Source organism: Chanodichthys erythropterus, chromosome 7 (assembly GCF_024489055.1).
Source record: "Chanodichthys erythropterus isolate Z2021 chromosome 7, ASM2448905v1, whole genome shotgun sequence".
NCBI classification, from domain to species: domain Eukaryota; kingdom Metazoa; phylum Chordata; class Actinopteri; order Cypriniformes; family Xenocyprididae; genus Chanodichthys; species Chanodichthys erythropterus.
Genome location: NC_090227.1, coordinates 11,911,785 through 11,928,759, shown reverse-complemented (window position 1 = coordinate 11,928,759; position 16,975 = coordinate 11,911,785). Strand labels below are relative to the sequence as shown.

At 39.1% G+C, this 16,975-nt stretch overlaps 1 protein-coding gene across 1 annotated transcript in view; it reads right to left on the bottom strand.

Moving 5' to 3' along the window:
- kiaa1549lb (KIAA1549-like b) overlaps window positions 1-16,975 on the bottom strand; it is a 151,569-nt gene that overhangs the window by 40,400 nt on the left and 94,194 nt on the right. The window contains exons 15-16 of the mRNA XM_067389021.1: window positions 11,163-11,287; window positions 10,317-10,546 (exon numbers count right to left, since the gene is read on the bottom strand). Coding sequence (XP_067245122.1) covers window positions 10,317-10,546; window positions 11,163-11,287 — 355 coding nt within the window. The remainder of the gene's footprint in view (window positions 1-10,316; window positions 10,547-11,162; window positions 11,288-16,975) is intronic.

The window sequence follows — 16,975 nt, the reverse complement described above, 5'->3', positions numbered from 1 at the left end:
AATTGAATCAATAATCAAACAGAAACTACAAACTACTACACAAATGGACATTAACAAAAATGAATGCCAAGTAGATGAGCAACGGATTGGATGAAGCAAAGAATGGGTAATTAGCAGTCTATGAGGGAGTCAATTGTGGTCTTTCTGGATGCTGGTGTGAAATAGTAAATAGATAACGTGTCTGATGTATTTACTGTATCTGTCTACGCTGACCCTAGATAAACAGTCAAACAGCAATCTTATATAGCAACAACCTAATGCCAAGGCTTTTGGGAAAAGCTTTGGTTAGCTTATATTTACGTTTCACTTGGTCAAATGATCAGTCCGGCGATGGGAAAAGTTTTCCACTGGTATCCTTCTGTTTGCAGTGGGAGAGACTGGATTGCTTTGCAACAGTTGCAGAGCTGCACTGAGTGCTGGGATCTTTGTGTAATCCAGAGAACTGTAGGTCAGACGGTGGTCGTTCCGCAGGATCTTCTGTAGGTTGGAGGTACTTGAGTAATGCAGGTCAGGAGCCAAAGTCCTCTGCAGAAGCAGTTGGGCTGCTTGAAGGTCCGTGCAGTGAAAGGTTTACTCGCAAGAATTTAACATGGTCGTGCTGTTGTTTTTCCCTCGTCAGGTCAGAAACTCAGAACAAGGGTTTGTTCACATGGGAAAGCTTTTATTCCTTCCTGGTGGGGAGGGGATTACTAATCCCCACCTTTCCTGATGTGGTGATGTGATTGAGTCATAGCATTCCAGGTGTCCGCCCATCATGCCCACCTTTCATCCTGTGGAACTTGTTGATTGTCCCAAAATACACAGTTACTGTAAATAAAACATTGTCTTTAGGACCTTGCTTTATTTCTTTTTCAAACCTTTCTCAAAGTTCTTGTGCCCGTGTTCTGAAATAGTAGAGTCCAGACTTGATGTGAATTGGTGGAAGTATCACATTTCTGTCTCAGTGGGTACAATTGCATTGGCTTTTATTCCAGGTGCGATTTCCACTGTGTGTGCACAGTTTCCTGGATGAGTAAAAAAAAGACATATAGGACATGTTCCTTACAGAACCGCTTTGGTGGGCCTGAGAGTCCATGGCCATTCACACCTTGGACTCAGGCATGGAGGGCTGAGGTAAACAAAGGCAACTCATGATGATAGCCTGTGATCAATGGGCAGTTGATGTCATCTTTCCTGCCCTCCACCTTTAGCAGTTCTAATTACAACAATCATTTAGCTCTCGTTGAGGGTCCTATCACACTCTTTATTATTAATCAAAGTGGGACAAAAGGATTCTTGTTTTGACATATGAACTTCTGTTGTGAAGCTCTGGTGCCATCATCTCTGCAGTTCACTACAATATTCTCTAGGCATGAATGAATTAATTCTTTTTTTCCCTCTTTTTGTGAATGCTTATTTATTGACATTGTTATGTATTTTTTAATAATGTTGATTTATCGATATACATAGATAATATATAAAATGAAATTGCTTTTGTATTTAATCAAGTGGTATTGGAAATTTATAGAATAATAAAGTATTTTACTGACTATTACATTATGAGATCAGTGAATGTATAATGATAATTTCTATGGTTATGCTTATGGCTAATGTTTATGTGTGTTGTATATTTCTATATATGGCAAAGTCAGTGTTCAATGTATTATAATGATTACAGCAATGAGACTGTAAATGAGTGCAGGTGGATGCTTGGAACAAACTGAAAGTCCGTTTTCATTCTCATCATGCGTTTCTTTGTTTGGTTTTTCCGCTCCTCATTTGTGTTCATATGTGTCCGCTGTGTTCTGTTAATCATCCTCATTTGCAATCCTCATATAAGTTGGTCTCTCACATTCATTACTTGTCTGAAAACCGTTATGTTTAGTTGTGTTTACCCTGCCTGTCAACCCATTTGGAGTATTATCATTAAACTTGAAGTATTTTTGATCTTGATCTGTCGGTCTTTGTCTTCCTGTCTAAACACGCCGTGACAGATGATCAGACCGCCCGAAATGGACGATAGGACCAGAATGATTATCCAGGCTTAGGATAGCCATGAACTTTTTTCTTTTGTTAAGGACTTTCTTTATTTGGCCGTCACCATCTCCCTGGATGATGAGACCCTAAAGACCCTGTTCCGTATCGGGGCAACATTCCACCGCCATCTCGACCTCCCAGACACCACTGGACTGAACTGGAGAGAGACTGTCATTCGGTGTCTGGAGAGCTTTCGCATCCTGATCTAGAACACAGCCAAACCCAGAGCCCATGTCAACATTCTCAACCTTGGAGTACTCACATGTGCCCCCCGCAGACAGAGAGCTACCACCCACCACAACGCGTCACCAAGTGCCTGAGAAGAGGACAGAGCTGACCCTTGCTCCCTGTGGTTTTCTATTGATCCTGATCTGCATCCTCCACCAAAGCCCCCTTCCTCCCTCTGTTGGACTGTTTTTGTTGTTTTTAAGGTGTGTAGTTGTGTCTTCTTAATGAGGGTGTGATATTTTTATTTTTTTGTTAGTTGCCTTAGTTACTGATGAGTTACACACCTGTATTTAGTTGAGTTGCTCATTATCTTGTTTCATTCCTTTGTTCTCCAGTGTGTGTGTTTATATATGAGGAGCTCTTTTCCAAAACGCTATAAATCCATTTTAATAGTTTTCATGAAAATGACTTTTTTTTTTTTTTTACCTAGACCTATACATTTTGTTAATATTCAATTTATCCTGTTAAAATGGTCTATTGGCTCAGTCTGAACATGTTAAACAATGACTGTTAAATGAAACAACAATTTTGTTGATAATCCTTTTTTTTTTTTTTTTTTTTTTAATGCTACAAATCCATCCTTTTTTTAGCCTTTTTATATAAAAACATCTAGAATCTCAGTATTAAAAGGGTGACTATATGTTTTAAACAGTTTACTGAACAGGTTGATCGCCTGATACGATGTCACACACTTGCACACACACACACGAGGCGAGGCGAGGCGAGACGAGCCGAGACACCCTTTTATTCAAACGACCCTATCTTGGGAACAAAGCCGAGTTGGGGCTCCGGACTCTGGCCCCCAGGTGTAGGTCTCACTGGCTCATCCAGGCCATCAAAAACGTTAATAGAGTTTAAAGCACTCATTTTGAAGACTGAGCACAAGCAAACTCCCTCACTTCAAAGAACCATGTTAGATTGCATCAAACTCTTGCCGAATTCTGATTGGGCGAGAAGACATATCGCATTTAGGCTAAAAACAGGTTTGGCGCTTATAGCGGTTCGGAAAGAAACTGCATCTTGCAGTACATTTTAAACAAGGTAATATAGCGATTTGGCATGAAACATTGATGGAGCAGAGAATGACAAATTCATTTTTTTTTTTTTTTTTTTGGCATTTATCGCATTTTGGAAAAGAGCTCTTCATACATTTCATACATATATATATATATATATATATATATATATATATATATATATATATATATATATATATATATATATATATATATATATATATATATATATATATATATATATATATATATTTATATATTATAGTATGTCCCAAAGCTTGTCTACTCTTTTGCTACACACTCAAAAGTAAGTACATTTTGTTCACAGAAAGAGTACATACTTTTAGGGCGTAGTATAAGTAGGCGAATTGGGACGCAGCAAATGACTAAAAGTAATCCGCCATTTTGTCCGACAAAGCAGATATGAGTTAGAAGATTAACCTCGGTGGAGTTAAACTTGAAAAATTGATTGAAACAACATTGATTCTCATGTTCATTCATGTTTATTTGATGCTATAAATAGACTCGTAGTAAGAGATGATTGGTTTACGAGCCTCTACGACCATGGTCACGACACAAAAAAGAGCCACAAAAAGGGGTTTATTGTTTGAATTTCTTAAAAAAACTACACAGTTTTAAAGCTGGGAATTTTATTAAATATCATAAGTAACCTGCTCTGTCTTGTCTGTTGACATGTTGTCAGTGTCCTCTTTGCTCCGTGATGCAATTATCACTGTGTGTGGTGTGACAGTGCCACGGCTTGTCGGACAAAGCAACAGTAACTAAGGGGGGCGGGTCTTTGCAAAGGGTCAATTCAGCTAGGTATACATCCGCGCTAAACTATCAAGGTGAAAGTCATCATAGATATATATATTAGTCCTCTGTTTGTATCCTTGGTTGTCCATTCTCATCATTATATAGAGGTTGTTCTGTTTGTCAAGTGTTCAAAGTTACCTGAGTATTTTATTTGTGTACTTTCTATTTCATTAAAGAAGTAGATTCCTTTTTTTATTATTATTATCTGCATCTAGCCAGCATGACACCAATAAGCAGCCCTTATAAAAATGATTTAAACATCAGTCAGCATCTCAAAATATTACAAAAATATTGATTAAGAAAATTATTTTTATGCACTATGGAAAATGAAAGGGAAGCTAAAGATAAAACTGTGGGTCACTACCAATATTAGAGAGAATGCCTTCTTGTCATCTGCAAGGGCAACAGAACAAATCACTGGGGTTAGATTTTAAGCTGTGCCAGTGATCCACGGCAACTGAGGCTTAATCAAATGGAAAGCTTTAAGCAGCGGAAAGATACACTCTTCATTATACAATGAGCAGCAAATTGTGCAAGATTTGACAGAGTGCCAATGGATCCAAAAAGGAAATTAAATATTTAAACTGAGACAAAACTCCAAAGTGAGGGTATTTTGGTCAGCTAATGAGACCAGGCAGAGGCTACATATCTGATACAGTCATGTCTGTGACAGTGGCTTTTGTGTCTACTCCCGAACTCCAGGGGAAAGAACAACAGACATTTCTAAGCACACAATGTTTCCATCATCAAGGCTCATGATTGCTAACAGCAAGTCGACAAAGCTCACTGCATATTGATTATACTGGTCCTTTGCCAAATGTTAGAGAAAGCCAGCCACACAGTCCAACTATATTATTTAGTTCAGGTAGATATGAATTTTAAAGCCCTAGAATAAGTCATCTTTTTTAAATAGCACTTTATACAATACAGATTGCTTCAAAGCAGCTTTACAGTGATGAACAGGAAAATAATGATTAACGATGCAAACAGAATTCAATTGTATAAAGCAGCTCTAAAAAGACAATAGTGTCATTGTTCAGTCCGTTTATTAGTATATCAACATTTTTCCTGTGACTAATGTATTTATTATGATACTTACATTACAAAGTCTTTAAAATAATCATTACTGATATATACTTTACATTGATGATGTTTACTTAATACTTAATCTGGGAGGTTTAAAAATAATACTGTTTTTCTTTAACACATTTTTGTTTTGTTTTGTTTTGTTTTTTGATTTACCAAAAAAAAAAAAAAAAAAAAAAATATGCAGACACCTAGACATGAAATGACAGCAGGAAAAGGGGGGTTGGAAAATGACATAAGATAGATGACCAGCAAGTAGTTCAGTGGAAATGATGGTATAGTAGAGTGGATCGCAGCCCTGGTCCTGGAGCAGCACATTCAGGATGTCTTTCTTATATGACATAGCCATTTTAGGTCTTGGAGTTTCTTCTAATGACCTGATAAGCTGAATCAGGTGTGTTGAATCAGGCTTGAGGATCAGGGTTGGGAACTACTGGTATAGTAAGTCATAGTAGAATGCACAATAACGTCTCAGGTTACGTATGTAACCATGGTCCCTGAGAAGGGGAATGAGATGCTGCGTCCTCTAGAGGGCGCTATGGGGAATGTCTCCAGCATGACAGAGTATAAAAGGACACCTGAGAAATACGTCATCCACTTCTTGTCTGAAGGAGACATGTAGGAATACCTGAAGCATGGCAAAGGAATGCAGCGTCTCGTTCTCCTTCTCAGGGATCCATGGTTACATGTGAAGAGCTCTTTTCCAAAACACGATAAAAAAAAATGAGTTCGTCATGCCATTTTGCTGTGTACTGAACCTATTCTCTGCTCCATCAATGTTTCATGCCAAATCGCTATATTTCCTTGTTTAAAATGTACTGCAAGATGCAGTTTCTTTCCAAACCGCTATTAGCGACGAACCCGTTTTTTGCCTAAATGCGATATGTCCTCTCGACCAATCAGAATTCGGCAAGCATTCGATGCAATCTGGCGGTTCTTTGAAGTGAGGGAGTTTGTTTGTGCTCAGTATTCAAAATGAGTGCTTTAAACTCTATTAACATTTTTGATGGCCTGGATGAGCCAGTGAGACTTACACCTGGGGGCCGGAGTCCGGAGCGCCAACTCGGCTCGGTTCTCGAGATAGGGTCATTTGAATATAAGGGTGTCTCGGCTCGCCTCGCCTCGTATGTATGTGTGCACAAGTGTGTGACATTGTATCAGGCGATCAACCTGTTCAGTAAATTGTTTAAAACATATAGTTACCCGATCAATACTGAGATTCTAGATGTTTTTATATAAAAAGGCTAAGAAGAGGCGCTCAACTCACAGCTGCTTTAAGAGGTTCGCCTCGGCTCGTGTGTGTGTGTGCAAGTGTGTGACATCGTATCAGGCGATCAAGCTGCTCAGTAAACTGTTTAAAACATATAATCACCCTTTCAATACTGAGATTCTAGATGTTTTTATAAAAAAGCCTAAAAAAAAGGATGGATTTGTAGCGTTTTTAAAAAAAAAAAAAAAAAAAAAAAAACTTTGAATTTATAATCAGCAAAATTGTTGTTTAACATGTTCAGACTGAGCCAATAATAAATATTAAAATAAATTGAATATTAACAAAATGTATAGGTCTAGGTAAAAAAAAAATGTCATTTTCATGAAAACTATTAAAATGGATTTATAGCGTTTTGGAAAAGAGATCCTCATGTGTAACCTGAGATGTTCCCTTTCGAATAGGAACTTGCACTGCGTCTCCTAGAGGGCACTATGGGGAATGGTATACCCACGGCACCATGCTGAAGGGATTGGTGCCTTATTGGCTGAGCTAAGTCAAAGATTCAAAGGAGTCCAGTCCTCACCCCTACACCAGCAATGTCATGGAGCAGAGCTTCTTAAAATGAAGGCCTCTAATGGAGCTCTGGTAAGCGGAGGCCTCTATAAGCTAACTATCTGAAGTGAGAGGAAGCCTCACAATGCTCGCAATAGATGGCCGAGCTCTAGGAGCGGAGGCCTCAGCATGATGACTCTCTAAAGCGAGAGGAGGCCTAACTACGCCCCACACATAGGATACCATGCAAGGAGGCTCACAGAGAGCCTACAACTCATTGATGCTGAGCCTACAACCTCCAATATGGTGTCCTAGGAAAGCTCTGGCGAGCAGAGGCCTCTATAAAATAACTCTCTAAAGCGAGACGATGCCTGACAATGCTCGCAGTAGATGGCTGAGCTCTAGGAGCAGAGGCCTCAACATGACAACTCTCTAAAATGATAGGAGGCCTAACTACGCTGCATGCATAGGATACCATGTAAGGAGGCTCACAGAGAGCCTACAACTCATTGATGCTGTCCTAGCAGAGCTCTGGTAAGCAGAAGCCTCTATGAAGATAATTCTGTAGCAAGAGGAGGCCTGACAACGCTCGCAGTAGATGGCCAAGCTCTAGGAGCTGAGGCCTCAATATAACGACTCTCTAACATGAGAGGAGGCCTAACTATGCCCAAGGTATAAGATGCAGTGCAAGGAGGTTCACAGAGTGCCCACAACGTGCAATATGGTGTCCTCGCGGAGCTCTAGTGACCGGACGCCTCTATAAAGATAACTCTCTGAAGCGAGAGGAGGCCTGACAACGCCCCACGGCATAGGATACCATGTAAGGAGGCTCACAGAGAGCCTACACTTCACTGATGCCCTAGTGGATCTCTGGCAAGCGGAGGCCTCAATATAGATAACTATCTGATGAGAGGAGGCCTAGCAACGCTCACAGTAGCCAATGAGGCTCACAGAGAGCCCAACAACTCAACACCACTGTGAGATGGAGCTCTGAGGACAGAGGCCTCAAATAACAACTCTCTAAAGTGAGAGGAGGCCCAACTACATGCTAAACTCAGAACGGCTTAGCAAGGAGGCTTACCAAAAGCCTAATGACTTGATGGTGCTAACAGTGGAGCTCCTACCTGAACCTCCCATTCAGAATATAAAACCCAACAGGCCAGGTCAGAGCCTTCAATGAGGACACCTCAGCAAATGATCTTCATGCCTCAGCATGGAGATAAAAGGAAACCAGAAGGCTTTACATGAGCAGGTACTAAGTACAGACAGAAACTGTTTTCTATGAAACCTGTCTCATGCAGCCAAAACAGATCTAATCTGCAAACTAAAGCTAAAACTTTAATAATAACTACAGAACTTTTCTGTCTCTAATTCTTCAGAAATAGACACAAAGACACAATAGTGTTATTTGAGTCACAAGAGGTGTGTTTGATTTGTCCGTGCTCCGCCTACAACCCCGCGCTTAATCCCACATCACTGTAATGGTGGTCGCAGGACCTGACCACGGGGTGCAGGTGCCCAACTCTCATCCCTCAAGAGAGAGTCAAGCTCGGGAAGAACGAATACTGCAACTGCATCACAAAATGTGCACATTTAACCTCAAGTGCATCAGTTCATATGACGGATTCTATAACTCTAAAAAGAATCATACAAGAACAGATGCAAATACATCGCTATAAGTGTCTTAAACTCCTTCGAGAGCCGAACGCACTTGTGCAAACACTAACTACTATCCCTCAGGAGAGAGCAGAAAGGAAACAGTTCCTTACCTGTCTCTTGTAGTCAGTCTTGTGAATGCATCCTACCTAGCGCATCCAGCTTGCTCAAAGAGAAGACAGCATTCCACCCAAACACGTGCAACCCACATTTTTTAAGATTAGGGAACAGAGCTTCCATTGAGAAATCCTTCAATCTGTGCATTCTGCTCCCTCAGGAGCTAAATGTGCGTGCTCCTAACTCAAACAAACAGTCTTCTGAAGACAAGAAGAGGATGACATATTCCTCAGGTGCCCTTTTATACTCTCAGCCACACCTGCTTTGACACCATAGGCTGCTGCCTGCCATTGTCAAGTTCATTGTCGTGTTTAGACTCATCTTTCAGACAACAATCATGCCAGAGGTATTCCCCATAGTGCCCTCTAGGGGATGCAGCATGAGTTCCAATTCGAAAGGGAACAACATAATTTTGATTACACACACACACACACACACACATACATATTATATATATATATATAAATATATTTTATATATATATATATATATATATATATATATATATATATTTTATATATATATATATATATATACACACATTCCCTGATCAGCTAACCTTTGGTATGGAACAGAATGCTTCAAAGGCTAGTGTCATTTCATTAGATACAATAATAATAATAATAAAACAAAGTGGTATCTGCTACAAATTATGCTAAAAATAAAAACCTTTTATAAAGTACACTAAAGATTATGTTTTAAATAAGTACTTAAAATGGACATAATTTAATTAAAAAAGCATACTTTCGTGCAAACTGAATGTAATGTTTTCTGACACTTAACTGAATGTTAATTGCAATTAAATAAAACATGTATCATAATTTACTTTTTTTTTTTTATTAAATTAAATTAGTTAACTTAAAAGTTCTTTTTTTTTACCCAGTAGGACTTCACTACATCTTTATATGTTAATTATAATTACATATATTATCTTTGAAATATGGTTAAAGTGTACTGCAAACGTATTGGCAAACATTTATGAAAACTAAACTAAATTCCATTTCTATTGAGACTTGTATGCCATTTATTTAAATATATTTGTATTTACGCATCTGTAATGATGAAGTAGCAATTTAGTACATTTAAATATATTTTTACATTAAGGCCCGGGTTCACAGACATGGCTTAGATTAGGCCATAGTTCAATTAAAACATTTAAGTAGCTTTTATAAACATGCCTTAGAAAAGAAAAAAAAAGAAAAAAGAAAAAAAGAAGAAGAAATAAAAAACCTTACAGGTGTGCATCTTGAGACAAAACAATGACCTTGTCTGTTAAACCAGGGGATAGTCATTAAAGTGTACACTTAAGTGGCCTTTTATTAAATAAAATGATATTGTCTAAAAGTAATTAAAACAAAAATATATACTGTATACTTTAAGATTTATGTTCAACACAATTAAGCATACTTATTTTTCACAAGGGACATGATATGATATTTTATCTAAAGCCAAGATATTCATTCATTTTTAGGTGTGGCTTAAATGTCAAAATACTTTTTGGGGCCACTGTAGGTTAAAAAAAATGCAACAGTGTCATACCAAGTATCAATGTACACATACACAAAAACAACCTTACGTTGTTTAAAAATACACAGTCTCATTCAAGCAAAATCACTCACCTCCTGTGATGCTTCACATATGTGGAGCCCCTGTCGTCCTCCTGTTCCAGAGCTCTGCTGTGAGGGTGTGGAGGCCTGTCGTGGCTATACTTGTGTCGCTGACTCAGGTTTTTAGTGCTGCCTTTCCCCTCAGCAGAAGGGAAATCATAATATCCCTTCCTCTTGGCCTTCAGTCTTAGCTTATTCCTGTAGTGCTCAATGTCTGACTTCTGTTTCAGAGCCAAATTCACCTGTATACACAGAAAGAAAGAGATAAGGTGGACTGGCTAATCATGCACTCCAGAAAAAAAAAAAAAAAACATTAAAAAAAATGTTGCTCAAAATAATTTCCCATAGGTGATATTCTAAAGTGGTATTCTAAAAGAAATCTGTGTCAGGTCTCTTTGAAACCCAAATTTGCTAAATTAAGCAAGAGTGTCCATTGAGATATACTACACTCTAAAAAAAAAAAAAAAAAAAAAAAAAAAAAGGCTGGTTAAAAACAACCCAAGTAGAGTTGAAAATGGACAAACTGAGTAATTGGGTTGTTTTAACCCAGCAAATGTTTTTTTTTTTTTTTTACTCAGTGGTTGGGTTAGATGTTTGCCCACCCTGCTGGGTAGTTTTATTGTATAATTAATTAATTAAAATATCTTTGTACAGTTAATCTCTTGTAGAGGCTTGTTTCCTGGCGGACTGTGCTACTGGATTTGTGGAAATTATGTAACAGTCAGCCAATTAGCAATAAACTGGCAATTCCATATCCAACAGCCCTATTTGTGTGTGTAAAATGCATCAGAAGGTCAGTCAACAGACTGGTGTCAGTGGTTGCCGTCTGAGACTGTCTCTAATAAAATCAAGTCTTACCTCTCCATTTAATATGGCAGAGTCCTGACTGCGGTCAGATGAAGCAGGGTGCGAGTAAGTAGGTGGAGCTGCCATTGGTTTTATGGAAATAAGCTGAAGTGATCCTGAAGAACTATCATAATGATCTGCCAAAAACAAAAACTTTTGATTTCCATGGTAGCCACAAGCTTGCAAAGACTACATCAGATTATACAAGCAGAATATAGACAAATTTACTTCCTGGTTATGTGACAGTGGCCCTGGCTAACTTGCAAAACATGAATTAGCCTTTTTCCCTCAGCTCTCATTTTCTATTTAAATTGAGAAAAAGTCTAAGCCTAATGATTTCTGTGTATCTTTTAATTTAAATTAACTGGGTCTATTTATCAAGACAGATTAGCTTATAGTTATCCACTTCTGAGAGAATACATAAATTATAAGAATATAAATTTAATATATAGATATATTCATATGGAAGTGGAAAAAAATGACAAAACGATAAGCAAAACTGTACATTTTGTCCTAACTATAAAGAATTAGACTCAACATGAGCAGAATTTAACAAGTATCTGTGGAATGGATCTTACAGCCCATTTCCTTTTAAAGTAATAATTGACCACAAAAAAAATTTAAGTTCTATCATTCACTGCTGTTATTGTGGAATATGTGAAGTAGAATTTAATTAATCTTCATGCAGATCTTTTACATATCACAAGCACTGATAAGGACTAAAACATGAAAAAGTACCATAAATGTAGTCGATATAATGACAGAATTTTCATTTTGAGAGAACAGTTGTGTGTGTATATGTGTATATATACTGGTGCAAATGATAAAAATTAAATTCATTTTTGGCTGAATAATCCCTTTTAATGCTTTTTGAGACAAATTATTGAAAATAAAAAAATCTCTCCCTAGACTAAAGTTCCATCTGACAAAGGTCACACGCAGCATGTGCCAACAGAACTTGAACATATGGCACCTTGTGTTGTTTTTGTGAAGAACGTGTTTATTTATGTGTGCATGGTGGAGTTGAGGGTTGTTTATTGATAGGTCAATACATGATCCAGGCCATTCTTCAAATTCAGTTGAAGATATGCGATATGCGCCAGCTATGACCTTTGCCAAGCAAAAGGTTATTAAAAAAATAGTTAAATTAGGTTTCAACAGGTGTGTCTTTATCTGTGTCAGTCTGTATGTCTTTGGGGATGAGTGTGTGTGCGCAAAAAATGTGCGTGTGACCCTGTTGCTCCCCAGTGATGCTGGTAGCCAAAGTGACAGACTGGATCATGTCAGAAGAGGGTCTCATTCATATTCATGAGCTCCATCACTCTTTTCCTCCTAAGGATGGTCATTTGGTAAAAAGGTCCTTTAAAACCCCATTTACCATGTAGGGTAACCCAAACAACCTAACACTGCACCAGGGCCGTCCTTAGGGCGGTGCAACGGGTGCAACCGCATTGGACCCCATGCTTGAGGGGGCCCTGCGATGAACAGACAATGTTTACAATTTTGTACATTTCAATTCTGGTCATAATTTGATATGAAAGTAATTGTGTTAGTAATGAGCTTGTGATATCACTTGTGAACAGAACATAATTTATGATAAAGCTGCAGTTTTTTTGTTTGTTTGTTTTGTTTATTTGTTTGTTTGTTTTTAATTATGCAAACATTGTGAAAATACCATTTAATTTTATATATTTAGGATGAATATAATCAGCTCCTGGCTATAAATTTAGATGGAGAAGCTATATATTTAATATATAATTACAAATAACCACATGTAAGCTGAACACACACAATATTGAATGACAGGCTATCTGTTCACAAAGATAAAATGTTATCTTAGAATTACCTTAATTGTCACAATATCCCAGTATCTGGACTCTTATGTTGTTTTCTGTCATGTGTTGTGTATTGTAGTTCATTAAAGTTTTTCATGTTGATTTTAGTTCTCCATGCATTTCCTATCTGCCACGCCCCCTTGTTACCTTGTTTAGTGTTATCTGTGTATTTATAGTCCTTGTGTTCACTCTTGGTTATCAGTCATTAACGTTTGTATGTATGTGGTTCTTTGTATTTCTTGTTTTCTGAGTTCTGTTATTAAATTGTTCCTGTACTGTCTGCTCATTGCGCACCGAACGTTACAGAACGACTGATCAACAATGGATCTAGCAGGATCAAGTCAGGCCCTTTTGAGTGCTCTTTCTGCCGTGTTCCAGGACAGGTGATCGAAAGAATGTTATGTGGAGGAGTTTTTGGCTATTTGCCATCTCCACTGGATGAATCCACTCTGCTTTTGGAGCGGGCTGGATATGAACATAGCTGAGCTGATGCCATGGGAAAATGTCGGCTGGACCCTTGCTCAGTATATTGATCTGGCTCTGCAATTGTGTGGATCTTCCTTCACCGTGGGTGAAGTGGAGGAGGATCCACCCTTAAAACATTTTTTGGAGGGGGGCTTAACAGCCGAAGTTCCGTCGGCCGTGGAGCATGGCCCATTGCATACCGCACCATCAGCCAACACCATTGTGGTCTCTGGACCCGCCTGAGAGTGGAGAGGATTGGTGTCCAGTGTGGACGATCCACCGCTGACTTCAGCACGAGCAGCTGGCATTCCGAAGCCTTCGCCAGCCGCTACTCGCTCAAGCCCGTCTGTCTCAGCGCTTTCTAGTTCTTCAAATGCAGCGCTGCTCAACTCGGAGATAGACTGTTTGTTTACTGTTCTCCCTGTAATGGCTTCCGCCATTTGATGTGTTTGGGCTGCACACGTCACCTATTTCCCCCAAGTCAGCGGTGAGAGGTTTTTCTCTGTGTCTTCAGATGTTTCTGTTTCTGCTGTGAGCGCTAATTCTGAAACCCATGTGATCTCTGATGCCTCTTTTTCTGGCATGGGCACAGTTTCTGAACTCTCTGTGGTCCCTGACAGCTCTGTTGAGGCCACGGAGGTCATTTCTGAACTCTTTGTGTCCCCTGATGGCTCTGTTATGGCTACTGAAGCTGTTTTCGAACTCTCTGTGTCCCCTGACCCTGTCAACCTAGAAAAGACTATACAGATCTCTCCTGAGCTTTCTGCCAGCCCTATCGTGGCCAAGGAGACATATTTTGAATTCCCCGCCTGTTTATCTTTGGCCTCATAGGTTATTACTAACCTGCCTATGCCCTCTGTTGTAGTTCTGTCAGTCTTTCCAGATCTGCTGTGGAGGTCTAAAGCTCCAACTACACTGCTGTGGTGGTCATCTGCTCCGCCGTGGAGGTCTTCAGTCCTGACTACACTGCTGTGGTGGCCATCTGCTCCACCGTGGAGATCTTCAGTCTCGACTACACTGCTGTGGTGGTCGTCTGCTCTGCCGTGGGGGTCTTTAAGCCCATCTGCTTTACTGTGGTGGTCGTCTACTTTGCCCTGGCCACCTGCGCAATCTGCTCCTCCCTGGCCGCCCGACCAGCTTGCTCTACCCTTGCAACTTTCTCTGCCTGCTCCATTTCAGTCTCCAGGCTCTTTTCCACTTCATGGTCCTGGCCCTCCATCCATCCCCGTTTCCGCCTCTGTTCCACCTTGCATGTAGATCCGCTCCTCTGTCTGCTTATTCTACACCTGACGTTACATTAATGTGGTATATACTGTTTTATGATTTATAATGATTTATAATGTGATGAGTTGTGGAGGAATTCAGGAGAGGAAACAAAATTCATGTCCATTCTCAGAACAAACACAACAGAAGGATTTACAGGTTATTCACATGACAGTTTAAACTAAAGGATTAGTACCATCACTAATTTGGAAAAACTACTACACACATCACTCTGCCCATGCTAAAAGAAGAACAGATGTGTTCACAATCTGAATTACTAGTTGCTGAAATGATGCAGAATGATATACACACATTGCTGATGTGAAATGATTGGTATGGAAGGCTTACGGAAATACCATAAAACAGGATGGGCAGAATGAGTTACATTTTCTTTCCTTTTTTCTTTTTTTTTTTTTTTTTTTTCTACCACAGATTTAATTTGGAAAAATGTGGTTCGGAGTGCATATCAAACTGCCAAAATCACGTGAACTATTGAAATTTTGAAACACTTATGATGTAACAAAGCCTTGTTTAAATCACATGATTTTGCCACTCTGAACCAGTGATTCGAAACAAAAGATTCACAGAGCTTCGAGGCTTCATGAAGCAGTGTTTTGAAATCGTCCATCACTTGATATTTTTTAATAAATAAATAAATAAATGTCATTATTATTATTATTATTATTATTATTATTATTATTATTATTTATTTGTTTATTTTCGGTGCACAAAACGTATTCTAGTCACTTTATAATATTATGGTTGAAACACTGTACTCAAATGAACTATTTTAAATATGTTTTTAGTACCTTTCTGGGCATTGAAAAAGAAAATGATCTTAATTTGTGTTCCGAAGATGAACGAAGGGCTTACGGGTGTAGAACGACATGAGGGTGAGTAATTAATGACTGAATTTTAATTTTTGGGTGAACTAATCCTTTAAACTAAATTTTACTATATACAACAACATTATGACTTAGAACCTCACAAGTTTAAGTTTATTAAGATCTATGTTTTCAAGTGGATGAATATTTTGCTGCACAGGTATATATAATGTACTGTACAACCCGAATTATGGAAAAGTTGGGACGTTTTTTAAATTTGAATAAAATGAAAACTAAAAGACTTTCAAATCACATGAGCCAATATTTTATTCACAATAGTACATAGATATCATCTATGCGTAACAAGCCTAATGAGTGCGTAAGAAGATTGTGGAATACTTAAAAAAAAAATGTTACTCAACCTCAAATTGCAAAGGCTTTGCAAATCTCATTGTGGCGACCAGGGCGGGCGAGAGCCGTGAGGGAACGGCGTGAGGCCGGTGACGCAAGCATCACCTGGGAGGCGCACCGGCCTTGAGTCTCTCACGGAGGAGCTCCGGGAACATAAAAGGAGGAGCGACTACCGTGGAGGACGAGAGAGGACCAGGCCTGGACTTTATGTTATGGTTTTGTTATGTTTGGGTGGCCGGCAGACGTCCGCGAGGGTCTGCCGGCATTACTTTCGTTTTGTTCTTTGTTTATTTTGGATTAAAGTTTTGTTGAATGTTCGCCGGTTCCCGCCTCCTTCTTCCCACATCTACTAACCTCGTTACATTCATCATCTACAGTGCATATCATCAAAAGATTCAGAGAAACTCGAGAAATCTCTCTGCGTAAGGGACAAGAAATCTATGTGTGTAAGGGACAAGGCCAAAGACCTTTATTGGATGCCTGAAGACCTTTCTTCGGGGCTTCAGACAACACTACATCACTCATCAAGCATGACTGTGTCAATGACATTACAAAATGGGCCCAGGAATACTTCCAGAAACCACTGTCGGTAAACACAATCCGCCGTGCCATCTGCAGATGCTAACTAAAGCTCTATCATGCAAAAAGGAAGCCATATGTGAACATGGTCCAGATGCGCCATCGTGTCCTGTGGACCAAGGCTCATTTAAAATGGACTGTTTCAAAGTGGAAAAGTGTTATATGGATATGGTCAGGCGAGTCCAAATTTGACATTCTTGTTGGAAATCACGTATGCATGTCCTCGGGGCTAAAGACACCTTCCAGTGTAAAGATAACACTTTCCAGTGTGTTTTCAGTGTTCAGTTCAAAGGCCAGCATCTCTGATGGTAGGGGGTGGATAAGTGCATAGGGTATGGGCAGCTTGCATGTTTTGGAAGGCACTATGAATGCTGAAAGGTATGTAAAGGTTTCCAGACAACGTCTATTTCAGGGAAGGCCTTGTGTATTTCAGCAGGACAATGTAAAA